Source organism: Rhinopithecus roxellana, chromosome 18, assembly GCF_007565055.1.
Source record: "Rhinopithecus roxellana isolate Shanxi Qingling chromosome 18, ASM756505v1, whole genome shotgun sequence".
Classification (NCBI taxonomy): Eukaryota; Metazoa; Chordata; class Mammalia; order Primates; family Cercopithecidae; genus Rhinopithecus; species Rhinopithecus roxellana.
The window spans coordinates 5,913,087-5,940,994 of NC_044566.1; the positions used below are offsets into that span (position 1 = coordinate 5,913,087).

General features: G+C 43.4%; 1 protein-coding gene across 4 annotated transcripts in view; it reads right to left on the minus strand.

The window, feature by feature from the left end:
* Positions 1–1,338: 1,338 nt before the first annotated feature.
* PCID2 (PCI domain containing 2) overlaps positions 1,339–27,908 on the minus strand; it is a 36,712-nt gene continuing 10,142 nt past the window's right edge. Inside the window, exons 3-14 of one of the 4 annotated variants that reach the window (XM_010360065.1) lie at positions 27,420–27,493; positions 26,406–26,471; positions 25,238–25,279; positions 24,137–24,191; positions 14,366–14,469; positions 9,617–9,692; positions 8,744–8,885; positions 4,883–4,983; positions 3,917–3,990; positions 3,676–3,801; positions 2,727–2,850; positions 1,339–2,016 (exon numbers count right to left, since the gene is read on the minus strand). In XM_010360065.1, the coding sequence (XP_010358367.1) occupies positions 1,927–2,016; positions 2,727–2,850; positions 3,676–3,801; positions 3,917–3,990; positions 4,883–4,983; positions 8,744–8,885; positions 9,617–9,692; positions 14,366–14,469; positions 24,137–24,191; positions 25,238–25,279; positions 26,406–26,471; positions 27,420–27,493 (1,074 nt within the window). In that variant the 3' untranslated portion in view covers positions 1,339–1,926. Of the gene's footprint in view, positions 2,017–2,722; positions 2,851–3,675; positions 3,802–3,916; positions 3,991–4,882; positions 4,984–8,743; positions 8,886–9,616; positions 9,693–14,365; positions 14,470–24,136; positions 24,192–25,237; positions 25,283–26,246; positions 26,472–27,419; positions 27,494–27,908 lie in introns of all 4 variants that reach the window. The other 3 variants (XM_030922370.1, XM_030922368.1, XM_030922369.1) reach the window with 3 other exon arrangements.

Here is a 27,908-nt window from a genome sequence, read left to right on the forward strand (position 1 = left end):
CCTGTGGTCCCAGCTACTTGGGAGGCTGAGGAGGGAAGACCACTTGAGCCCCAGAGGTTGAGGCTGCAGTAAGCACTGACTGCACCACTGCACTCCAGCCTGGGCGACAGAGCAAGACCCTGTCTCAAAAAAAAAAAAAAAAAAAAAAGAGAGAGCGTCATCTCTGTCTCTACCATCTCTAGCACAGCAAGAACACCACCATATTCTTGAGTGTGCAGTTCAGAAGACAGTCCTCCCCAGAAGCCAACCATGCTGGTAACCCCATCCCAGTCAGACCTACAGCCTCTAGAACTGTGAGGAAATACATTCCTGTTGCTTAAGCTGCCCAGCCCGTGGTACTTTGTGATGGCAGCCCAACAGCCCAATGTGAGTGGCCTGATTTAGCTACTGTCAACCTCACCATGGTGCCAAAGGGACGCACTCAGGGGCAGCCATGCCTCAGCGTCCACACAGCCCTTCGGTTTCCACTCTCAGTGCAGCACTCAGTAAGCTACACGAGATATTTACACTTTTATTTATTTATTTATTTATTTTATTTTATTTATTTATTTATTTTTTGAGACGGAGTCTCGCTCTGCCGCCCAGGCTGGAGTGCAGTGGCCGGATCTCAGCTCATTGCAAGCTCCGCCTCCCGGGTTTACGCCATTCTCCTGCCTCAGCCTCCCGAGTAGCTGGGACTAAAGGCACCCGCCACCTCGCCCAGCTAGTTTTTTGTATTTTTTAGTAGAGACGGGATTTCACCATGTTAGCCAGGATGGTCTCCATCTCCTGACCTCGTGATCCGCCCGTCTCGGCCTCCCAAAGTGCTGGGATTACAGGGTTGAGCCACCGCGCCCGGCCCCAACACTTTTATTTTTATTTATTTTTTTGAGACGGAGTTTCACTCTTGTTGCCCAGGCTGGAGTGCAATAGCGTGATCTCGGCTCACTGCAACCTCTGCCTACCTCCACCTCCCAGGTTCAAGCGATTCTCCTGCCTCAGCCTCCTGAGTAGCTGGAATTACAGGTATACACCACCACGCCCTCCTAATTTTGTATTTTTAGTAGAGACAGGGTTTCTCCATGTTGGTCAGGCTGGTCTCCAACTCTTGACCTCAGGTGATCTGCCCGCCTTGGCCTCCCAAAGTGCTGGGATTACGGGTGTGAGCCACCGCGCCTGGCATCTACACTTTATTATAAAATAAGGTCGGCTTCATGTTTGATTTTGCCTAAGTGCAGGTTTCTGGGTATGTTAAGGCAGGCTGGAGTGAGCCATACTGTTTAGTAGCAGGTGTATTCAAATGCATTCTCAACTTAACATGTTTTTTTAAAAGTAATGTGTTTTTTTTAAACCAACAAAGCAAAGGTAAATAAAGTAAGTTTATTGGGATGTAACCCCATCATAAATTGAGGAGCATCCATACGGGCAAGCTATAAAATCTGGAAATTTAAATCAAATTAAATTCTGCTTTTAAAAAGATGCCTTAAGTTAACCAAGCATTTTGATAACATATTCAAATTTAATATATAAAAATAGATGTATCCTGGAAGATATAATGAAGAACATGCCATGTGTATAAATTCAGAATACCCTTTTTATACAAAGAACTACAAAAAGTTACAAAGACAGCCTTCAGGAACCACACTTAGGAAAAGTGAGCCGGAGCTGCCTTCACGCAAAGCCTCCTTCAAAGAAGTTTCACAAAGACTCCAGAACCAGCTGAGTTTTGTGAAAAAGGAATTCCAGGTTTTCATCAGGCTGAAATTAGTTACAAACGAAGGAGACTGACTCGGGTGTGCTGACAATCTCAGCCTCAGCATCCCTGGGAGAAGCGCCTCCCAGAGTTCCGGCTTCAGGGAGCCTTGTCGCAGTGCCGGACCGGTCTCATCAGCACAACCAAAATGGAAAGAAACAACAGCTCACCCGTCCTCAGGGCTACGTATACATTCAACACACTGTGGACAGCGGAGGAAATGGGTTCTGCTTGCTGACCACTAGCTTCTGATGCTGATGCGATATGTACCCTTTGATGTGGCCCTGCAGGACAGAAAGGGAGGAATTCGTTTACATTTTTGGATCTGAGTCATTACATTTTGGATCTGAGTCAAAGATGCTGGGTGATCTAATAAATTTGGCATTAAGCATTCTTCCCCAAGAGTGGCACAGTTCAGTTCAGCGGGAGGACAATGAATAAAAATAAATACAATCAACCCTCCATATTCATGGTGGGTTTCACATCCATGAATCCAACCAACTGTGGACTGAAAATATTTGGAAAAAAAAAAAAACACCACATCTGTATTGAACATGTACAGATGCTCTTCCCTTGCCGTGATTCCCTAAACAATACAGTATAACAGCTATCTACAGTGCACTATTTTAAGTAACCTAGAGATAATTTAAAGTATACAGGAGGATGTGCATAGCTCATATGCAAATACTACGTCCTATCAGTGACTGCAGCACATGTGGATTTCGGTATCCGAGGCAGGTCAGAGAATCAACAGATACCGAGGGATGTACCGCCGGTAAAGAATATGCAAACATACAGAGTATCCATCCCCTCATGCTCCAAGGTCCTGGTAAATGGTATTTCCTGGGCTAAAATTAGTTCTATCAAAAAAAAAATACCTTCAATCAAAGCAAAAGGCATTTTAACAATTTTAACCCCACCACACTGAGGCTTCAAACTCTGGGCTGAATCCTGCTGTGAGTAGCTGCTTAAATCAAAACTAGGACTCACACACCATGTATATCAAGTTAGCCAGAATACACTGAACTTCGTCAATGTCCACGTCCTCCACCTGCATGAATTTCAAGGCAACCAGAAAAGCATCCAGAGACAGCTGGTGTGTTTTCAGTAACAAATACCTGGAAGAGGGGAGGAGATGGGCACTGCGGTTACTGACAGGACGCAGCACTCCGCAGCCAAGAAAAGGCACCTTTTAATAAGCCAGTGTTCTAAAGGAGTACAAAAATTCCCACCTATTAAACTCTAAAATACACTCTCAAAGAGCTATTAAATCTAATGTGACTTTTCAATCTTAAAAAAGTCACTAGTACAAATACAGTTTTTAATTATTTTCTAAGTATTTCATTAATCTAAGGTGCATTTTTTTCACATTTTAATCTCCCTGAAATCAGGAAGCACCTGACAACAGGCTGTGTCTCATGGATTCAGCGAAATAGGGTCCCTACTCTTTGTGATGTGCTACCCACAGCTCTGTACAAAGTTGGCCTTGGCCTGAAGTTTACTGAACTGAGATCCTGCTGGGACGAGGACTCAGAAGACATGTGAGGAAACGAATGACGATCTCTGCATCTGCCTTTGTGACAGGCGGAGTGGCTGGGAGGGCTGCTTGGTCAGGACTAAGGGAGGGGAGTGAGTGGCAAGTCCTATGTGGTCTGATGAAATGTGGTACCGCGGTTCTCAGGGCTGATGTTCTCAAGTCGTCTTCTCACACAGCACCTGCTTACCTCCCCCAGAAGTCGAGGCACAGCTTGTGCTACTCACGTGTCTCCGCGCAGGGCCCCAGCAGGCAGTGGGCGGAGGCTTCATTTTATCCCACACAGCGGAAGGAAGAGGACCACCCTGCCCACACGGTAGCCTCCTCTCTTAGCCTGCAACGGCCCTGGACGTCTGACTGCTCTGCCGAGAGCCGCACTGGGAGCCCAGTGTGCTGGGAAAATGCTTACACTTTCTTAAAGAGGTTCCTGTAGGTGATAATCTTCAGTTTCTCCAGGATGAGGAAGATCCCACAGCGAATGAAGAAGGCCTCATGCTTCGCCAGCGCCTCGTGCAGCAGCAGCAGGTTGCCCTCGCTGGTGAGCGGGGATGAGCGTCAGAAGGAGGGTGAGTTTCTCACACAGCATGCATGTCAACTCTCACCAGGCTTGCATTTTTAAAACCCCAAACAGAAAGCATAGCATACTCTACCTCACAGCTCTGGTTACTTCCGCAAACTGCATCAGGTGATACTTTTTCAGGAGCTCAACAGTGGGCATGTGACCCTAAGACAGAGTCAGTTTTCTAGAATGAAAACGCTTTCATTTTTGACAAAATTGTCTTTGATAAGCATTCATATCAAGGAATTAAGTTTTAAGAAAATTGCAACCTGAGCTTCTTAGAATGTCCAAGATTAAACACATCACAGTCCATTAGGAAAACAACACTGGTCTAGAAATCAGAACACCTGGTGCAATACACTTTCGTCATGCCATGACACGTGACCTTGATCTTGACCTTCTCACATTTCTTCGCATTTCTATAACAGGAGAGTGATAACTGAAGAAATGCGAGTATAAGCATGCGATCTAGGAATACGGAGGTAGCTTCCAGAAGAATCAGCTAAGAATTTGACACTGGCTGTCTCTTAAATAGGGTGAGAGGTGGGGAGGGCAAGGTGACAGCAGCACTTCTCCATCACAATCCATTTGGAATTACAGAAGCTTTAGCCAGCTGTGTGTAATGCTTTTCTCGGTCAATTAACTTGCCAGTTATTTCAAGTATCAAAAATACATTTTAGTAACTAAATGAAATACCCAGAGAGAGGTTGAAATGACATTTTTCTTTCTCGGTGAATCCACTGCTTTTAACTTAGGTTTTAAGGGAGTAATACAAATGATAGGTACTTATTTTGTCACATGAATATTAAACTGTCGAGCTAAATACTTTAAAGGGAAACAGGACACAGGGAAAGCTTTTCTAGAAGGACCTGGAGGCGTAAGGCATGAAGCTCTGGGTTTCGGCCACACACAGTGTATGCTCCTTCTTTATTTTGGGGTGCGCTCATACACAGCTCAGGCTGTGATCAACCACTGTCTGCTAGGTTCTAAAAAGCCTATCAGCTGTCAACTTTGTGAAAACACCAGGATCTATAAACAGGGAGTAACAACCACTCACCAATAGCATTTTTACTGGAAGCAAATAGATCAGAATCATCCTTTTGTTCTTTTGACTAGAACGGTGACAATGCTCAAAGGCAAACGACAGGTACTCCTCGGCTGCAAAGAAGGCAGAGCCAGCACGCGTAAGACCAACGCACCTGCTTCAGGCCCTTTCCTGCTCCGTATTCTACCACTGTCTCCTGATTTAAAAGGCAAAAGCCCCCTCCCTTTATTATCTCAAAAAATATCAGCCTAGTTTCATTTCTGTGATCAATGACTTTCCTTAAGTAAAATCTATAACCCCAAATTCAACAGGAACTGCCTGGGAAGTCCTACTTAACAGAGGAAAAACTGAAGAAACTAACTTTCACAGAGATTCTGATTTGCCTAAGGTCATCTGGCAAGCCATTATGATAACATTTTAAAAGTTTGACCCTGCTCAGATGATTTCTACATTAATGAAAAATACAAAGACGTATTTAAAAATGTACTTTCACAATACATTTTAATCACTCATAATTCAACAGAATGAAAATAACTTAGTGAAAGACCATCCTCCAGCTTAACATATAATTAGTGATCATATATCTTCTATTTCAAATGACCACATGCTTTAAAAAATTCTTATTAACATATATTGATTGTGTCCTGACAGCAATCTTAAAAAAGGATTCCATTTCATGTAAAACAGATTTGAATTTAATAGATTTCAAAATACAAAAGTAATTCTATTTGTCAAGATTAATCCTATGAACTGCACATGACAGGCCTGTGGAGAGCTCGCCCGTGCGAGGAACTCTCAGAACAGGCAGGAGCTGAGCCTCGTCCTGAGGCCGGAAAGCTGAAGGCAGAGGAAACGTCAGGGGTTTCTGGACAATGATTCCATATTCTCCCGAGGTGATGGGAAGAGGCTTTGCTAAGGCTGGGTTTGGGTCAAGAATTAGGAAAGTGAGATGTTCCTGTTTATGTAAGTTCTTCCTGAACAGTGATATTGAGTCCCAAATACAAGAGAACAGAGATGCTAAGAGCTGCAGAGGCCCTCCCTTATGCAGAATGGGTCACCAGAAGCAACAGGCCCTAGGGTCTGGGTTGAGGCCTAGGGAACCCACACTGAGACCACACACTGCCTCTGCTCCTAAACTGTGTGGCCACATTGGCACAAAAAGCAACCAGTCTTGCACAGTAAGCGTGAACGCTGTGGGGCCAGTGTTGCTTCCAAACCACAAAGCCATGATCCATGAGGAGCCCTGTGGGGCTGAGACCAAGGAACAAGGATTCACTCAGAGTCTGCAGTATCCCACCCGCTGCCAGTTTGACTTTTGCAACCTAGCCTCTAAAAAGTGTACCTTTGCTACTGCCCAAGGTAATCTCAAATTCTCCTGGATGTACAAAAATGCATTTTTCTTTTTTTTTTTTTTTTTCTTGAGACGGAGTCTCACTGTGTCGCCCAGGCTGGAATGCAGTGGCGCGATCTCGGCTCACTGCAAGCTCCGCCTCCCGGGTTCCCGCCATTCTCCAGCCTCAGCCTCCGAGTAGCTGGGACTACAGGTGCCCGCCACCGTGCCCGGCTAGTTTTTTGTATTTTTAGTAGAGACGGGGTTTCACTGTGTCAGCCAGGATGGTCTCGATCTCCTGACCTCGTGATCCACCCGTCTCGGCCTCCCTAAGTGCTAGGATTATAGGCTTGAGCCACCGCGCCCGGCCAAAAATGCATTTTTCTTTTTTTTTTTTTTGAGATGGAATCTTGCTCTGTCACTCAGGCTGGAGTGCAGGGGCACGATCTCGGCTCACTGCAAGCTCTGCCTCCCGGGTTCACGCCATTCTCCTGCCTCAGCCTCCCGAGTAGCTGGGACTACAGGCGCCCGCCACTGCGCCTGGCTAATTTTTTGTATTTTTAGTAGAGATGGCGTTTCACCATGGTCTCGATCTCCTGACCTTGTGATCCACCCGCTTCAGCCTCCCAAAGTGCTGGGATTACAGGCGTGGGCCACTGCACCCAGGTAAAAAATGCATTTTCTAATAGTTAATGCAAGCTGAGATTTTTCTGCTGTCTTTGAGGGAACCTTAGTCATTTTGCATCAAATAATATATTTTGGTTGGAGTCGAAAATATCTAGTGGGGTATAAATCTCTGAAATTAATAAATTAATGAAAGTATACAACAACTGAGATACTCCAAATATTCTCTTACATAAATAATATAAAATCACAGGGAAGAAAATCACCACGATCTTTGCAGACATTTTATCCACTTAAATACAATCAGGGCTCTAGGAATTCCTGGCAGTCCAATGGAAACAGCATCTCTGAGCTACAAGCAGAAGATCTACGGCCGGCGCTGGCTTTTTGGGGACACAGAATCGCTCAGTAATCTCAGAACATCACACTCTCAATAGCTTTCTATTTCTTTTACGGTCAAACAAAAGGGGTGGATGACACAGACTTAAATAAAGTTTTTAGCTCTAAAGATGTCAGAAACTATGAATATGTCGCATCAATATTAATAATCATTTCTGGCTATGTTAGGTATTCAAAAATACCACCTAATGCATCCTCAGAAGAAAAAAAATCAGTCTTAATAAAATCCAATAGGATAGAATTTAAAAGTTTCTCTACCTTTATGCTTCATGTTAAGAGAGAAAAAAAAGAGAGGAACAGATAAGAAAAGCCCTTCTTTAAAAGCCCTAGATCTACTAAAAACTGTGAAAGGAAATCAACAGTCAGACTATATAAGCCTATACAGTAAAAACTGTGAAAGGAGGCCGGGCGCGGTGGCTCAAGCCTGTAATCTCAGCACTTTGGGAGGCCGAGACGGGCGGATCACGAGGTCAGGAGATCGAGACCATCCTGGCTAACACGGTGAAACCCCGTCTCTACTAAAAAATACAAAAAACTAGCCGGGCGAGGTGGCGGGCGCCTGTATCCCAGCTACTCGGGAGGCTGAGGCAGGAGAATGGCGTAAACCCGGGAGGCGGAGCTTGCAGTGAGCTGAGATCCGGCCACTGCACTCCAGCCTGGGTGACAGAGCGAGACTCCGTCTCAAAAAAAGAAAAAAACAAAAAAAACAAAAAAAAAAACTGTGAAAGGAAATGGTCAGTCTATACAAGCCCATAGAATAAAAAGCCACAGCATCCTTAGGAAAGGGCTGTTATTGATCTTGCATTGCCTAAAGTTATGTTGCTTCATGTACTTGGGGCTGTGTGCTCAGCAAATAACTGAAGAAGAGTTTAAAGTCTGATCTGAGTACAACAGAGGACATCACAAAGAATGATGCCACGACAGCCAATAAGAAAATTACAAAAAGAAGAAAGGACTAGTTTCCTGTTCTTGAGAAAGTTACCAACATAAACTAATACAATAATGTCAGGTGAGGCAGCAACACACTGCACGAGGCTGTTTAAACGTGAGCTCTGATGCCAGGTCCAACGGCATATCCCCTGCTTCTAAGTCATTCCATGTGGGATTTGTAGGTCGTTTAGTCAGTCGCTGAACTAAATGTTGTCCTAATCTCCATTTCCTATGTCAACATAACCAGCATCTATTACAGGGTCAAAAGGCAAATAGAGAAGACAATGATTTGCATTCTATTCCGAAAACAGTCATGCTGAGTGAACTCAGAAAGGATGTCTGTGATGCCTGCAAGACTCCAGCATGCACTTCAGAGATGCAGTGTGGATGAAGAACCTTCAATATAATTTCCCTTTATTTCATCAGCTTTGGTGTCAAATATGTATATATAAGTTGATCTGTATTTACACAAATATTCTACCCTTAAAAATAAAATACAGTAATTGTGTTCTCTGAAACTATATTATTCAAAGTTGTTCAGAATGCAACGTCTTATTTAAAATACTGGGAAAAAAAGATTAGCAACATACCTTGCTTAAAGTCACTGTCAAACATGGCCTTGCGTCCAACGTAGTATTTGTATGTTACTCTTTGTGCAGTGCTGTAATCGTCTTTCAGGTTTGAGCTGTCAATTGCTCTAATTAGGGGTTTACATAAATGGAGTTTGTTGATCTATAATGAATAACAATCCATTTAAAATATTTAAAAACAACAAAAACGGGGTAAAACAAATTACTATGCATGTCTCCTCAAAATGCAAACTGCAAAACCTATTATATCACAAAAATTATTTATATGATAATAAAAACCAAAACAGAAAGCAGCCATTGTAGACGACATTCACCCTGGGAGGCGCTGGGAAGCCGTTCCAGGTGGCACAGCCCTGCAGGAGCCTGTGCTTATGCAGCACCGGCAGGAAGGTGGGGTGCTCTACAGGAGTGGAAAGCCCTGGACAAAAGGCACAAGGCCCAGCTGCTGACACATGATGGGCTGCTCTTCACCTGACTGACTTTATGTGGCAATGGTTTCTGTATCCATCTATCCATCTATACGCCTGCTTTTCCATAGTTAATTACGACCACAGAAGACAAAAGGCTCTGGAGTGAAACCGCCTGCACTGAAAGTCCAAGTTCACCACTCCGGGCCAGCTGCTTCAGACGCAGGTGCCTTCGTCTCCCCGGGGCCAGGCGCGCTGGCCTCAGAGGCCGGTTGTCAACAGGAGACATGCAGAACAGCGCCTTGCCCCAGCAGGCATTCAACAAAGGTTCGCTATTAAGACTAGGAATACGGTTATGACCATTTCACAAGCAACGCCAGGGAGGCTAGCTAACCATATATGATATGTGGGAGGACAAGGAGAATGGAAAATTGTAAAGACAGAAAGAATTCAAACAGAAGCGCACCTTGAAGTAGATTTTAAACAACTGATTCACCAGAAACAGCATGCCCCACTTCTTAGAGTCCTCTATACCAGCACGGCTATGGGGAAATAATTTTTTTTTAAGTTACATAGCAAATAAAAATTTTATTTCACAAAATAAACTGCCTAAACAAATTAGTATCTTGAGGTAAAGTACCAAAGCTCAAGTCATATTCATATCAAGTCATATTCATCAAACAAAATAACATTATGAAAAAAGATGTCTTACCTGATGGGTAAAAATGAAAGAAAAAGCAAACCAGGAAAATCCCAATTAACTACTTGAGTAACATCCTCCCTCCGCGTCACCAGCTAAAAACTGCCTCGTTTGCAGTAACAATGTGTAAAAGTTAACTGTTATAAACCATTTTTGAAAAATGGAAAAATAGGGCATAGTGGTGCGCGCCTGTAATCCTGGCTACTCAGGAGGCTGAGGCTGAAGAATCACTTGAACCCGGGCCAATGCATTTCAGCCTGGGTGACAGAGCATGACTCCGTCTCAAAAAACAAAAACAAAAAAAGAAAAGAAAAATGGAAAAATACCTTCTCATCAGGACAACAAAACGAACCAGTAAAACGCACAAAGAGGATGAGTCCCACCAAGGAAGACACAGAAAGTACACACTGTGGACGTCCATTTACATGACGTCACCAGAAAGGCAGGAAGTGACCCACAGTGGAACAAACCCGGACAGCAGAAAGGGCCTGCCCCAAATGAGGGATGAGGGAAGCTTCTGGGTTGACAATCATGTCCTACACCTCAACAGCAAGCAGACAGATAATACCGTAGGTAGTTAATCATGTCCTACACCTCAACAGCAAGCAGACAGATAGTATCGTAGGTAGTTCACTGTCCTATACCTCAACAGCAAGCAGACAGATAATACAGTAGGTAGTTCGCTGCATGTAAATTTACCTCAAAAGACTGAAGAAACAGAAACTGAAGCACCTGGGTGGGGGGGTGTGCCTCTGTCTGCAATTAACTTGGAAATAGTCACGTTACACAACATTTTGGTCAACTACAGATGACCATTGAGATGGCGGTCCTACAGATTCTCATACTGTATTTTTACTGCATCTTTTCGGTGTTTAGATATGTTTAGAAACACAAATAATTCCCATTGTGTTCCGGTTGCCTGTTACAGCATTCAGTGTGGCCACACAAGGGCTGCTCTTGCTCCTGGCAGCCTGGGAGCCACAGGCTACTCCACACAGTGGTGGTGTGTACTAGGCCATGCCATCTAGGTTTATGGAAGTACACAACAAAATGAGAAAATCATTCAGAGTCAAGGCACAAAAATACAAAAGTGCCCAGTACAGAAAACAAGCAGGTGGTTTACAAGCCAGAGAACATAAAATTACTCTTAAAGACCAAAATGTGGCCATATAGAAACACTTAAAATAATGTAAAAATACAATTTTAAAATGTCAAAGCCTGTTGTATAACTGCCTGTAAGCTGCTCTAAGCAGCTCTGTGACTTTTATCACTCCCTAGTGTATGACCTCAAACAAGAGTGTCTCCAGGTCTCGTTTTCCTCATCTGAAAACGGAGACAAATGATAATACTGTTCTATGACTTCAAAGAGTTACGGGAAAACCAAACAAAACACACAAGTACTATGTAAGTCACATAAAATGCTGCACGTATGGTAATATCGTAGCTGGTCTGGCACCAGGAACAATGACCTCTATTGGAGAGTGTGTGACGAAAGCAAACCCCAAGGGGAAAGATGTCACTGGATTTTTGCCTCTGTCTTCTGAGTGTCCCCTCGGGGTGGAAATGATGGGTCACACGGCAGCTCTACATTCAACTTTGAGGAACTGCCTTCCCGTTTCTGCACAGCAGCTGCACTGGTTTTGTTCCCCTGGCAATGTGTACGAGGCTCCAGTCTCCGCATCCTCGCTGGCGCTGCCCATCTTTCTGATTACAGTCCTACCGCTGGGTGTGGACTGGCAGCTCTCGGAGGTTCTGATTTGCATTTCAAGTGACTGATGCATTAGTCATTGGTGACTAATGATGTTGAGCATCTTTTCATGCACTTACTGGCCACTTGTGTATTTTGTTTGGCAGATTTTTCAAATTTTTTAACCATTTTAAAATTGGATTGTCTTTTTACTGTTGAGTTGTAATAGTTCTTCATATATTCTGGATATTAGGCCCTTACCAGATGTATTATTTGATAGTTTATGATTGTTTTTTACTTTTTTGAGAATGTCCTTTGAAGTCCAAAGTTTTTAATTTTGATGAAGTCCAATTTATTTTTTCCTTTGGTTGCTTATGCTTTTGTTGTCGTATCTGAGAAGCCACTGCCTAATCAAAGGTCATGAAGATCACTGCTGTGCAGGAATATACCACCAAGCAAAATTTCAAGTATTCATTTAAGAAACACTGAGTGAGCTCCTGGAGTGCAAGGAGCGCGAGTGATGGAGAAGGCCCAGGCCCTCACGCACTTGGCAATCAAATACACATCACCTACACAGTCATCAATCATTCGGTAAACGCAGTGAAAGAAATGTACAGTCTGCTATGAATGTTTATAAAAGGGAAATCTGATCCACTGTGAAGTCCAGCAGCGAGAGGCTTTAGAGAAGGCGGAAACCTTTAAACGAGCGTAGACAGCCAGGAGTCGAGGAGAACCTTCCAGCAAAGGAAACGGCACTCATGGGAGGCCTCAGTGGGAAAGTGCCATGGCATAGGAAGGACTTTTCTACAGTCCAGCCTTGGAAGGAAAGTTCTGAAGCGAGGCTGAGTATAGTATCCCCACAGTACTATACATCTTGTAGGCTTGGCTGAACAGTTGCACAACTCAAACTCTGGTTATCTTCAGCAATAGGACGCCTGAGGTCAGAGGCTCCTCCTTGGTTAAACTAGCTAAGATCAGCAGGATGCTAAGTGGAAGTCCACCTGGCCTTTGCAGAGCCTCCAATTTCATTACAATCTCATTTTCATGCTCAGTGACACTCCCACCAGTGCCACAACGGCTGACAATCAGCACGACAATGATGAGAAGAAGCCATAAAAGGACAAAAAGATGGCAGTACTTCAGCTCCCAGAAGTTCACCGCCCATTTCCAGAAAAGCGATTAATATTCTTCCCCTTGCTTTCAATGTCCAACCCCTTCATTCAAGAAACCCTCTATTTCAATCCCCTCACCCCTCAGGAGTAGAGAAGTTGATTTGTGAGTCACACTCCTGCTTCTTCATCCCTTGGCCTTTACATACAACTTGCTCTGCTCAGCACTTACTTTTGGTTTCATGGATTGGATCTATGACACCCAACAGGAAAAGTTCCCATCTTTTGAGGCTACCAAGTTTACTGGCAACAGACACAACAACTACTCTCTGGGAACAATAGTTTTTGTTTATTTATATATGGATACCTTTGATAATCTTTCTTTGTTTTAAAATTTCCTAAATCTCACAAATAAATGTAATTATATACTGGGTGAAGAGATGGGAGTTTTAGAAGAAAAAATGGAAACTCTAAAGTAGAATCAGATGGAAAGTTGAGAATTTAAAAATAAATAATGGCAGAAAAGATCAGTCAACTTGTAAGCAGGTCAATACAAATTACCTAAAATGGAGGAGAGAGGAAAAAAAAGATTGAGGCCAGGTGCAGTGGCTCACGCCAACAATCCCAACACTTTGGGAGGCCGAGGAGGGTGGACCACTTGAGGTCAGAAATTCAAGACCAGCCTGGCCAACATGGTGAAATCCCATCTCTACTAAAAACACAAAAATTAGCTGGACGTGGTGGCATGTGCCTGTAATCCCAGCTATTCAGGAGGCTAAGGCAGGAGAATGGTGTGAACCCAGGAGGCGGAGGTTGCAGTGAGCTGAGATGGCGCCACTGCACTCCAACCTGGGCGACAGAGCAAGACTCTGTCTCCAAAAAAAAAAAAAGGTTAAAAAATAAACAAAGAGACTAACAGTGGCCTGTGTGGGATAATATCACGCATTTAACACATACGCAGTTGAAATCCCAGAAAGAGGAGAGAAAAAATGGGGCCAAAAGTAGTTGAAGAATGTAAAATATTACATTTTTAAAAACATCAACTTACAAATACAGGAAGCCCAATGAACCCTAAACAGGAGAAATTAAAGAAAAAAAAAGCCAACTATGCACATCAGAGTCAAATGACTGATGCCAAATGATGAAGAGAAAATCGCAGCCAGAGGAAAAACACCCATTCTATACAGGGAGCGACGGCAAGGCCTCGTCAGAAGCAAAGGAAACCAGACGGAATGACATTTTTAAAGTGCCAAAAGGAAAAAAACTGTCAACCCACAAGACTCCATGTAGCAAAAGGAGCCTTAAAAAATGATGGTAATCTTCTTCACTGGTAAAAAGAGAAAATTTCTTTAAAAAAATAAAGACAGTTTCAGAAAAATGAAAGCTTAGAGGATTCACTGCCCTCAGACCCTCAACAAATGCAAATGTGGAAGAAAGTGCTTCAGGAAAGGGAAATGGCACCAGACGGAAACTGGTTCCTGCAGAGAGGAGCTTCAGGCATGGTCAAACGTGGGCAAACGAAAAGACTCTTTTTTTCCCTCAGCTCTTATTTCTTTTACAAAACAATCAACTTTTTAAAGCAAAAATAATGATGGTTGTGGGATTACAATATGTGTAGAAGTAAAATACACGTCAACAATAAACACAGGCCAGAAAGGGTGAACACTGCGACAAAAACCACGACCGACAGCGTCCGACGGTCCTCAAGTCCTTACTCACGTGTCGCTGGCACAGACCCGGAAACAGCTCATCAGTAACTCGGCTGCTTTTTCCAACATGTCCCCAACTTTGCTTTTTCCTTTCTTTACCAACTGTTGATCTGCCTAATAAAATATAAAAAATTTATTTTATTTCATTTTTCCAAGACGAGATCTTGCTGTGTCACCCAGGCCGGAGTGCAGTGGCCCAATCACACCTCACAGCAGCCTCAACCTCCTGGGTTCCATTCATCTTCCCACCTCAGCCACCTGAGGAGCTGGAACCATGGAAGCAGGCACCACCATGCCTGGCTAGGTTTGGGTGTTTTTTTTTGTTTTTTTTTTGTTTTTTTTTTTTGTAGCGACAGGGTCTCACTTTGTTGCTCTGGCTGGTCCTGAACTTCTGACTCCAAGTAACCCTCTCATCTTGGCCTCCCAAAGTGTTGGGATTACAAGCGTGAGCCACTGTGCCCAGCCAAAACATTGATTTCTTAAAGCAAAAAATGGGTACAATTAAGAGCCAAAGTCCCGACAGATTCTGGAGAAATCAGCTAGCATGTACTATAATATTTTTAAAAATTGAGAAGTCTGTATTATTCCAATTCTTCCACAAACCTAATCTTTCTTCAATTATTTCAAGTTAAGTCAGTCACCAACTTTTCAAACCTGCACTGCACGTTACTAAGTGATTGAGCTCTCTTCCTTCAGTCCCTGAAGCTGGCTAGTCAAAACGCTTGAAATAAAAACGTTTAACAAATACCAAAGTCATTGCTAAGTCTGATTTTTCCCTCGCATTTGCGAGGATGGCCTTGGTTAAAGAAAGAACCTGTTTCTCCCACTTGTGTTCTCCACAAACGCAAGGCCTACAACAGGCTTGCAAATGACCCACAGCTCAAACTATATTCACGACAACACTAAGCCATCATGGTCTTTTTTTACTATATTAACATTTGCACTGATGGTGCAAAAACAGCAATAGGTAAAATGCTGGAGTGCCCCCACCGGCAGCAAACTACACAAGTGATCATCATGTTCTTAAATACCAGACACTTTGCAATCAATCAATCAATCAATCAACAAACCAGTAAAAATAGTTTCCTTTTAACAACGTCCTTGGTGAGCCAAGCACAGTGGCTCACACCTGTAATCCCGGCACTTTCGGGAGGCTGAGGTGGGAGAATCACTTGAGCCCAGGAGTTTGAAACCAGCCTGGGCAACATGGCAAGACTCTGCCTTTATAAAAAAAAAAAATTAAATTTGCCTGGTATCGTGGCATACACCTGTAGTCCCAGCTACTCGGGAGGCTGAGGTGGGAGGCTTCATTCAGCCCCAGGAACTCAAGGCTGCAGTGAGTTATGATTGCGCCAGGGTACTTCAGCTGGGTGACAGAGCAAGACCATCTCTAAATAAATAAATAAAATGTCCTTGATAATGCAGTAAATACGAATTTTCTTATATCTTGGTCCTTGAGCACACGTTTTTTATATTCTTTGTGAAGAAATGAGAAGCATACAGCAATTCTGTTGCACACGGGTATCTCATGGCTGTTTACAGAAAACCTCTGGACAGCTGTGAGCTGGACTAACTGCTTCTTGTGGAACAGAAAACTGACAGACAGACACAGCTAGCTACCCAGGCTTGGGCATCTGGCTGACCATACTCTCCAAAACGAATGAAACAAATCTGTCACTTCCAGGCAAACAACTGATGGTACTGGTTGCCAACAACGACATTTGTGCTTTCAAGAAAAATCAGAATTCTGGAAAATTTTTATCAACTACCGTGAGTTTTGCAGCTTTTCCTTACTCCAAGGCTTTTCTGATGAGGCCCCTGTAGATGTTAAGAAAGGCAGGGGTTTGGGGGTTGGGTTTTTAACAGTGGTGTGCCAACACTTGGGAGTTGCTGCATGGCTCAGTAAGACAATACTCTCCAAATGGTCTGCTATGGTCTGAATGTTTGTGTCCCCTCCAAAACTCATGCTGAAATCCTAACCCTCAAAGTGACGGTGTTTGGAACAGAGGCCTCTGGGAGGTGATGAGGTCATGAAGATGAAGCTGTCAGGAATGGGATTTGAAGCGATCCTTTGCCCCATCTACCACGTGCAGACACAGCAAGAAGGTGCTTTGAGGCAGGAAGCAGCCCTTTTCATCAGACACTCAATCTGCTGGTGACTTGATCTTGGACCTCCCTGCCTCCAGAACTGTGAGACATAAATGTTTGTTGGTTACAAGCCACCCAGTTTACAGTATTTTCTTACAGCAGCCCAAATGGACTAAGACATGACTGACACAAGATACTATGAAATCCATTCAAAGTGCTTTAGGCAGATCAGTGGATTTTAGTGTAAAGATAGAAAAAGTTTATTGGGACTCTTCAGAAGCCACATGGTAACTAACCTTTTAAAAAAAACTGCCTCTTGGAGTTTTCATATGTAGAGTCAAAGCATTATCTCAATGGTCTGGAAAGCCTAGGAGAATATTCCTCTCTTTTCCATCTACATCTTTGTGATGTAGCCTTTCAGCATCAGGCAGAGAAATACTTTACTAAAAACAGTGTACTGCAACAGAGTAAGTGCAGAAGCAGGCAAGAGAACCAGATGGCTTCTGCTGAACTAGGCATCGAAGAGGTCAAAAGTGATGTGACACCACTTTTCTTAGTATTTTGTTTTGGAAATAGTTATTTTTTATTTAAAAAGTCAGTTATGTTTCATGTAAAAGGTTTATTGTTGCTTTAAAATGAATAAATTTTTAAAAATCTTTTCTAATTAAAATTTCTAATACCGTAAATATAAATAGATATAACAAAGATAAAAGTTCTCTGAGGTCTTCAGTACACTTTTCAGTTCTAAAATTTCCATTTGGTTCTTTTTCTTATTTTTTATTATACTTTAAGTTCTAGGGTACATGTGCACAACATGCAGGTTTGTTACATATGCATACATGTGCCACGTTGGTGTGCTACACCCATTAACTTGTCATTTACATTAGGTATATCTCCTAATGCTATCCCTCCACACTCCCCCCACCCCACAACTGGCCCCGGTGTGTGATGTTCGCCTTCCTGCTGTTTTGGTTACTGTAGCCTTGTAGTATAGTTTGAAGTCAGGTGGCATGATGCCTCCAGCTTTGTTCTTTTGGCTTAGGATTGTCTTGGCAATGCGGGCTCTTTTTTGGTTACATATGAACTTTAAACTAGTTTTTTCCAATTCTGTGAAGAAAGTCATTGGTAGCTTGGCCGCGCACGGTGGCTCAAGCCTGTAATCCCAGCACTTTGGGAGGCCGAGATGGGCGGATCACAAGGTCAGGAGATCAAGACCATCCTGGCTAACACGGTGAAAACCCATCTCTACTAAAAAATACAAAAAACTAGCCGGGCGAGGTGGCGGGCGCCTGTAGTCCCAGCTACTCCGAAGGCTGAGGCAGGAGAATGGCGTAAACCCGGGAGGCGGAGCTTGCAGTGAGCTGAGAACTGGCCACTGCACTCCAGCCCGGGCAACAGAGCGAGACTCCATCTCCAAAAAAAAAAAAAAAAAAAAAAAAAAGAAAGTCATTGGTAGCTTGATGGGGATGGCATTGAATCTATAAATGACCTTGGGCAGTATGGCCATTTTCACGATATTGATTCTTCCTATCCATGAGCATGGAATGTTCTTCCATTTGTTTGTGTCCTCTTTTATTTCCTTGAGCAGTGGTTTGTAGTTCTCCTTGAAGAGGTCCTTCACATCGCTTATAAGCTGGATTCCTACGTATTTTATTCTATTTGAAGCAATTGTGAATGGGAGTTCACTCACGATTTGGCTCTCTGTCTGTTACTGGTGTATAAGAATGCTTGTGGGCCGGGCGCGGTGGCTCAAGCCTGTAATCCCAGCACTTTGGGAGGCCGAGACGGGCGGATCACGAGGTCAGGAGATCAAGACCATCCTGGCTAACATGGTGAAACCCCGTCTCTACTAAAAACACAAAAAACTAGCCGGGCGAGGTGGCGGGCGCCTGTAGTCCCAGCTACTCCGAAGGCTGAGGCAGGAGAATGGCGTAAACCCGGGAGGCGGAGCTTGCAGTGAGCTGAGATCTGGCCACTGCACTCCAGCCTGGGCGACAGAGCAAGACTCCGTCTCAAAAAAAAAAAAAAAAAAAAGAATGCTTGTGATTTCTGCATGTTGATTTTGTATCCTGAGACTTTGCTGAAATTGCTTATCAGCTTAAGGAGATTTTGGGCTGAGATGATGGGGTTTTTTAAATATACAATTGTGTCATCTGCAAACAGGGACAATTTGACTTCCTCTTTTCCTAATTGAATACCCTTTATTTCTCTCTCCTGCCTGAATGCCCTGGCCAGCACTTCCAACACTATGTTGAATAGGAGTGGTGAGAAAGAGCATCCCTGCCTGTGCCAGTTTTCAAAGGGAATGCTTCCAGTTTTTTCCCATTCAGTATGATATTGGCTGTGGGTTTGTCATAAATAGCTCTTATTATTTTGAGATACGTTCCATCAGTACCAAATTTATTGAGAGTTTTTAGCATGAAGGGCTGTTGAATTTTGTCAAAGGCCTTTTCTGCTATCTATTGAGATAATCATGTGGTTTTTGTCTTTGGTTCTGTTTATATGCTGGATTACGTTTATTGATTTGCATATGTTGAACCAGCCTTGCATCCCAGGGATGAAGCCCACTTGATCATGGTGGATAAGCTTTTTGATGTGCTGCTGGATTCGGTTTGCCAGTATTTTATTCAGGATTTTTGCATCAATGTTCATCAGGGATATTGGTCTAAAATTTTCTTTTTTAGTTGTGTCTCTGCCAGGCTTTGGTATCAGGATGATGTTGGCCTCATAAAATGAGTTAGTGAGGATTCCCTCTTTTTCTATTGATTGGAATAGTTTCAGAAGGAATGGTGCCAGCGCCTCGTCGTACCTCTGGTAGAATTCGGCTGTGAATCCATCTGGTCCTGGACCTTTTTTGGTTGGTAGGCTATTAATTATTGCCTCAATTTCAGAGCCTGTTATTGGTCTATTCACGGATTCAACTTCTTCCTGGTTTAGTCTTGGGAGAGTGTATGTGTCCAGGAATTTATCCATTTCTTCTAGGTTTTCTAGTTTATTTGCATAGAGGTGTTTATACTATTCTCTGATGGTAGTTTGTATTTCTGTGGGATCAGTGGTGTATCCTCTTTATAATTTTTTATTGCGTCTATTTGATTCTTCTCTCTTTTCTTCTTTATTAGTCTTGCTAGCAGTCTACCAATTTTGTTGATCTTTTCAAAAAACCAGTTCCTGGATTCATTGATTTTTTTGAAGGTTTTTTTGTGTCTCTATCTCCTTCAGTTCTGCTCTGATCTTAGTTATTTCTTGCCTTCTGCTGGCTTTTGAATGTGTTTGCTCTTGCTTCTCTAGTTCTTTTAATTGTGATGTTAGGGTGTCAATTTTAGATCTTTCCTGCTTTCTCCTGTGGGCATTTAGTGTTATAAATTTCCCTCTACACAGTGCTTTAAATGTGTCCCAGAGATTCTGGTATGTTGTATCTTTGTTCTCATTGGTTTCAAAGAACATCTTTATTTCTGCCTTCATTTCGATATGTACCCAGTAGTCATTCAGGAGCAGGTTGTTCAGTTTCTGTGTAGTTGAGCGGTTTTGAGTGAGTTTCTTAATCCTGAGTTCTAGTTTGATTGTACTGTGGTCTGAGAGACAGTTTGTTATAATTTCTGTTCTTTTACATTTGCTGAGGAGTGCTTTACTTCCAACTATGTGGTCAGTTTTGGAATAAGTGCGATGTGGTGCTGAGAAGAATGTATATTCTGTTGATTTGGGGTAGAGAGTTCTGTAGATGTCTATTAGGTCCGCTTGGTGCAGAGCTGAGTTCAATTCCTGGATATCCTTGTTAACTTTCTGTCTCGATCTGTCTGATGTTGACAGTGAGGTGTTAAAGTCTCCTATTAGTACTGTGTGGGAGTCTAAGTCTCTTTGTAAGTCTCTGAGGTCTTGCCTTATGAATTTGGGTGCTCCTGTATTGGGTGCATATATATTTAGGATAGTTTGCTCTTCTTGTTGAATTGATCTGTTTACCATTACATAATGGCCTTCTTTGTCTCTTTTGAGCTTTGTTGGTTTAAAGTCTGTTTTATCAAGAGACTAGGATTGCAACCCCTGCCTTTTTTTGTTTTCCATTTGCTTGGTAGATCTTCCTCCATCCCTTTATTTTGAGCCTATGTGTGTGTCTGCACGTGAGATGGGTCTCCTGAATACAGTACACTGATGGGTCTTGACTCTTTATCCAATTTGCCAGTCTGTGTCTTTTAATTGGAGCATCTGGCCCATTTACATTTAAGGTTAATACTGTTATGTGTGAATTTGATCCTGTCTTTATGATGTTAGCTGGTTATTTTGCTCGTTAGTTGATGCAGTTTCTTCCTAGCATCGATGGTCTTTACATTTGGCATGTTTTTGCAGTGGCTGGTACCGGTTGTTCCTTTCCATGTGTAGTGCTTCCTTCGGGAGCTCTTGTAAGGCAGGCCTGGTGGTGACAAAATCCCTCAGCATTTGCTTGTCTGTAAAGGGTTTTACTTCTCCTTCACTTATGAAACTTAGTTTGGCTGGATATGAAATTCTGGGCTGAAAATTCTTTTCTTTAAGAATGTTGAATATTGGCCCCCCCTTCTTCTGGCTTGTGGAGTTTCTGCCGAGAGATCTGCTGTTAGTCTGATGGGCTTCCCTTTGTGTGTAACCCGACCTTTCTCTCTGGCTGCCCTTAACATTTTTTTTTTTTCATTTCAACTTTGGTGAATCTGACAATTATGTGTTTTGGAGTTGCTCTTCTCAAGGAGTATCTCTGTGGCGTTCTCTGTATTTCCTGAATTGGAATGCTGGCCTGCCTTGCTAGGTTGGGGAAGTTCTCCTGGATAATATTCTGCAAAGCATTTTCCAACTTGGTTCCACTCTCCCCTCACTTTCCGGTGCACCCGTCAGACATAGCTTTGGTCTTTTCACATCGTCCCATGTTTCTGGGAGGCTTTGTTTGTTTCTTTTTACCTGTTTTTCTCTAAACTTCTCTCCTCATTTCGTTCATTTGCTCTTCAATCACTGATACCCTTTCTTCCAGCTGATCGAGTCGGTTACTGAAGCTTGTGCGTTTGTCACATAGTTCTCGTGCCAGGGTTTTCAGCTCCATCACGTCATTGAAGGACTTCTCTACACTGGTTATTCTAGTTAGCCATTCGTCTAATCTTTTTTCAAGGTTTTTAGCTTCTTTGTGATGGGTTCGAACTTCCTCCTTTAGCTCGGAGAAGTTTGATCGTCTGAAGCCTTCTTCTCTCAGCTTGTCAAAGTCATTTTCTGTCCAGCTTTGTTCCGCTGCTGGCGAGGAGCTGCATTCCTTTGGAGGGGGAGAGGTGCTCTGATTTTTAGAATTTTCAGCTTTTCTGCTCTGTTTTTTCCCCATCAAAGGTAGGTTTCATCTACCTTTGGTCTTTGATGATGGTGATGTACAGATGGGGTTTTGCTGTGGATGTCCTTTCTGTTTGAGTTTTCCTTCTAACAGTCAGGACCCTCAGCTGCAGGTCTGTTGGAGTTTGCTGGAGGTCCACTCCAGACCTGTTTGCCTGGGTATCAGCAGCGGAGGCTGCAGAAGAGTGAATATTGCTGAACAGCGAGTGTTGCTGCCTGATTGTTCCTCTGGAAGCTTTGTCTCAGAGGGGTACCCGGCCGTGTGAGGTTTCAGTCTGCCCCTACGGGGGGGGAGGGGGGGGGCGGTGCCTGCCAGTTAGGCTACTCGGGGGTCAGGGACCCACTTGAGGCAGTCTGTCTGTTCTCAGATCTCAAACTCTGTGCTTGGAGAACCACTACTCTCTTCAAAGCTGTCAGTCAGGGACATTTAAATCTGCAGAGGTTTTTGCTGCCTTTTGTTTGGCTATGCCCTGTCCCCAGAGTTGCAGTCTACAGAGGTAGGCAGGCCTCCTTGAGCTGCAGTGGGCTCCACCCAGTTCGAACTTCTCCGCCTCTTTGTTTACCTACTCAAGCCTCAGCAATGGCGGGCGCCCCTCCCCAAGCCTCACTGACACCTTGCAGTTAGATCTCAGACTGCTGTGCTAGCAATGAGGGAGGCTCCATGGGCGTGGGACCCTCTGAGCCAGGCACGGGATATAATCTCCTGATGCCGCGTGCTAAGACCCTTGGAAAAGCGCAGCATCAGGGTGGGAGTGACCCGATTTTTCAGGTGCTGTGTGTCATGGTTTCCCTTAGCTAGGAAGGGGAATTCCCTTACCCCTTGGGCTTCCCGGGTGAGGGGATGCCTCCCTCGCCCTGCTTCAGCTCTCGCTGGATGGGCTGCACCCATTGTCCTGCACCAACTGTCCGACACGCCCCAGTGAGATGAACACGGTACCTCAGTTGGAAATGCAGAAATCACCCATCTTCGGGGTCGCTCATGCTGGGAGCTGTAGCCTGGAACTGTTTCTTTTCGGCCATCTCGGAACCCCCCTCCCCCCTCCCCCATTCTTCTTTATATTGCCTATTTCCTTGTTGAGACTTTAAACATTTTCATTTGTTTCAAGCATGTTCTAAATTGCTTGCTGAATCAAGAGGGCTGTTTAAAACTCTTGTCAGATAATTCCAACATCTGTGCAATCTCAGCATTGGTGTCTTCTGCTGAATGTTTTTTCTCATTTGAAATCTCAGAAAGTTGACATTTTCCTGGTAATCGGTGTTGATTAAATCCTGGACATTTGGGGCACCACATGACGAGACTATGGATCTTATTTATCTTCTTTTAGCAGGCCTCACGATGTAAGCAGAGAAACAGGCGCATCCCCTTTGCCACTGAATGGGGGAGGTCCAGGTCCCCTGCTGAGCCTCTGACATCCACCTAGCTCCTCATTACTGCTAGCCCAGGGTGGAGGTCCTGGGCCACGCCCAGCTCGCACCACTTTGCGGATGGGGCGGGAGGGACCTGCTGACTTTTTGTGCCAGGCACTGGAGTGAGGCAGTGATGGTTAGAGTTCTGTCTTGCTGGACTGTCTTCCCAGGCTCCTGGTTTCCTTGGGGCTTTTTGTCTCTGCCTGACGGTGAAAGGCTTCAGGTTTTTAAGGCACCCAGTCTAGGACAGACAGGAGACAAAAGGGAAACCCGGAGACTCCCTACATATGACTCTGAGCCCCATCCCCCTCTTCTCTCCACCTCCCATAGCCATGCCAGCCTGACAACTCCCAGGGTTTTAACTGGTTTTAGCAGGCGCAATAGGGAGAATTACATTGCATGCTACCTAGAACTGAAGTCATCAATCATTTCTAAAACCATAAAGGGGTCGTCCTAAAACCAAAAGGTAGACAAATGCTGCTCCATAATGGGGGCTTCTGCGGGTCCCCAAGGGGAAGTCACCTCCATAAAACCCAGGATCTCCCCTCACCCCAGGGAAGCCCCCTCCTGCTGCCCAAATCTATAAGAAGCTGAATTCAGCGGGGAAGCAGACCACATCTTAAAGGTAGAAGAGATGCAGAGCAGCTCATTTGCTGTTGTTCCACTCACCTCACTTCACTTCATAAAAATAATACATACCATAAATGGTTAACCACAAAACGAAACCTCTCCCTCTGTATGAACAGTGTGGAAATCTGAGCAAATGTTTATTTAAATCTGTTTGTGTTAACCTAGAAAGAATAGTCAGTATCTGTTCTTTTGTTTCCTACACCAGACACATCTCAACTTCAATTCGCTCCTCAAAACTTTTGGAAAGAATGACATGAAATTAAACAACAGATAGTCACCAAGTATTAATTTTAAAACAATAATGACAGCAAATTAAACTTACATTATTAGCAAACACTCGAAGGTCAAGCGCTACTGCATACATGACAGGCAGAGCCCTGCAGGACAAAAAGGGAACAAGTGTGAGGGGCTATGAGACCCAAGATTCCATCCCCAGAGGTGGGAAGAACACAGACGCCCAGGACTACTATCCAGAATGGAGTCCACGCTGATCCAAAGCTCTGACAGTTGTTTGCTTCCTCACCTTCTGTCCAGGTGGGCTGCAGGCCCCAAACTTCCTGATCATCCAGGGCCTCACACTGCAGTACTCCCCAACCCTGCCAAAGGCCCCAGCCCTGCTGCAGCTCTAGGCTCCCAGGATATCCTCCTCCCCTCAGCTTCCCACCAGTATCCAAACAGCACCACTAAAAAAGAAGTGGTTTGATCAGATTTCCTAACAGGAACCAGAATATGTAATGCACAAAATGTCACAAAACAACTTTTACAGCCAACTGGCAAAACTGGACTGTTTTCATGTGCAAGTTTTTACGTTAAAAGATAAAAGCGTGATGGGAGGCGGAGCTTGCAGTGAGCCGAGATCACGCCACTGCACTCCAGCCTGGGCAACTGAGCAAGACTCTGTCTCAAGAAAAAAAAAAAGATAAAAGGGTGGGTTTGTTTGCAAAAGGCCTTTGGTTACTTTAGTATAAACAAAATTCAGTATTTATCTATAGTTTGTTAACAAATCATGAAATTAAGAATTAGTTTGGCAAGGCATTTAAAAATACCACCATTATTATGTATTAGAACACCCCAAATGAACGGTAGTTGGTCTACCTCTTTTATGTAAAGTTTAAAACCAAAAGTTCAAAATTGACAACTAAAGGAAAAAAACAGTATTTAATAAATATCTGGGGAAATGGACATGTGAAATAAAAATAATACTATATTTACACAGACACACTGCAAACAATGTGGCTCATCCACCATTTAAGTTTACTAGATTTGTAACTCCACTAATCTTTGTGGATATTACCATATGTCAACACACTATTAAATACCCACATGGAAAATAAAACACACATTTATTTAAAGCAAATTTGTAAAAAGATTCTACTTAAAAAAATTGCCATTTACTAATTCAGCTGTTTCTGTTCACACTTACCAGTTTTCTTCTTTGTGGGCCTGGAATGCTCGCAAGAATGATGTACTGTATTAAGGAAGATACGGCATATAAAGTTCAAACAATGCTACGTACGATAAAAGTAAAGAATAAGAATCTAAATTTTAAGGAATGTAGCTCACCCTTTAACAGATTTATGTTACAACAATAGTAAGTTCTTGAAGGAAAAAAGGTATAAGCTCACATTACAAATATCTGTATCTCACTAGGCTCAAGTATACTAAACACACATATTTCACACATACTGTCTCCTAAGTAAAAAAGACAAGATTTTAAAAAATCAGCCATTTCAGATATTTTATTTGGTTTCTCTGAGCCCAGATGATCATGAGTTATATTTAAGTGCTTTAGAATCTGTAGCATAAGGCTGATTTTATCAACTCTAGAATTCTTGAATTCTAAGGAGGCTGTAAGCAAGTAGCCTAACTCTCTTCTGTGCATATTTAAACAAGGTGGTTAAAACGAAAAGACAAAATCTAGAGATACATACAAATCCTTAGAACACTCACTGATTCAGGCCTTAACTAAAGATACCCTTTACATGACTGAAGTAGGAATTGGTTTGGTTTAAGGTCTTCAGCCGCCACAATTCAATGCTGACGTGTATCTGACTCCACTCTTGTCCATCTCTGCGCTGACGTCTATCTGACTCCACTCTTGTCCATCTCTGCGCTGACGTGTATCCGACTCCACTCTTGTCCATCTCTGCGCTGACGTGTATCTGACTCCACTCTAGTCCATCTCTGCCTGACGTGTATCTGACTCCACTCTAGTCCATCTCTGCGCTGACGTGTATCTGACTCCACTCTTGTCCATCTCTGCCTGAATTCTGGATTTCTGATATTTCACCACAGGACTTAACCAGTCCCTGTAACTATACTTACTACCTAACCCTTCTTCTCCTCCACAGAGTAAGATCCTTGTTTTTCACCAGGGTTCTTCCTTACTAAGTGACTGCATGAGTCTTCAGATCCATGCTAAATTTAAGTACCCGAGTGAAAGAGCTGAAAAGAGTTTCTCTTCCAAAACACCGTCATTCCTTTCTAACTGCAGAAATGAGCAACTGGCCCAATGTTTCCGGGTCTCAAGTCCCAAGTAATCCACTGCATGTGTTCTACGCCGGATAGCTGCCATGAATGACAAAGGATATTGAACGATCACGGTCTGGCACTTGTACGCCTCTATGAAGTCATGATTCCCCACTGCGTAAGTGCACCTGGAGGAGAAAGAGAAACACGCTGTCACACGACAAAACCTAGCACTAGTTATGCAGCACACGCAGCTCACTTCACTGCACAGGTCCCAGTGGTCCTGGGATGAAAGGGGTGAAGGAAGAAACACACAAATGGCTGAATACAAACAGGTGAGGATAAGAGGAAGTCCCACAGTAAGCTCAGAGACTACTCTCTCAAGTCCCAGAAGGACCTAGCTCCAGCAGGTTTACGAGTAACACGTTGATAACAGAGTATGACCCTTCCACGCTAGCAGGAGCTGACAATGACATTCAAACTAGACTCCCAGCTGGGTAATGTCAGTGTTAGTTCATCGTCCAATCCGGAACCTATCGCACGCCGCACAGAGCTAGGATGTCATAGGTGCTTTGTACTACATGGAACACGGTGGTGCCCCAACTCTTCCAAAGACCCTGTGGGGTTCACAGGACATTCCTGCTCACATACCCCACCCTGGTCCTGTAGCCTAGGCTGCTCTGAAAGACAGTAATCAAATCTCACATGGCTATAAGGACACCATCTTCTGCCTGAAATGATCCTTTAGAGGTAACACAGTAGATACAAAGTGTACATAAAAAGCAGCATTGTTTGCTTTGCTCAACTCTAGTTCTTTCCCAGTAATGTAAAGAGCTTCAAAAAAGACATATTATTTCCACAAAAAGGTTAGTAAGTGAACGGTTAGGCTCCACACTCTACTAAAAAGACCACTATCCAGGCACTATGGGAAATATTATGTCATGTTAAAAATAGTCTTATACAACTGATGTATAAAATTTTCACAGGCTTTATCAAAGTGAAATTACAAATGCATTTTCCTACTTTTTCAAAGTCAATTATTCACTGCTTCAAGCATAAGATAATGCAAGATAAAATACTCAGTTAATTCAGCAATTTCCAGATGTGTGTGTTTTTCTTCCTCCCCGACAGATTACCTTAAATGAGCTGCAAACATTTCATCATAAGGGGGTTCCAAGACTTGTTGACACTTCTCCTCTGGAGAGGCCATCTGATTTTAAAACAGAAAAATGGCAAAAGCAAAATTAATAGGCACAGAAAGAATGCAACATATAGAAAGATATTTAAACCTCTGTTTCAAGAAAATTTATGCTTTATAGTTCACAGTAGCACTTTATGTTTAAAACACTAAATAAAAGGTTGAGGCCATGAGCACAGTGGCTCATGCCTGTAATCCCAGCACTTTGGGAGGGCCAACATGGTGAAAGCCCGTTTCTACAAAAAAATTACAAAAATTAGCCGGGTGTGGTGGTGCACACTGCTAATCCCAGCTACTCAGGAGGCTGAGGCATGAGAATCGCTTGAACCTGGGTGGTGAAGGTTGCAGTAAGCCAAGATCGTGCCACTGCACTACCCCCTGGGCGACAGAGAGAGACTCTGTCTCATAAATAAATGGTTCATTACTT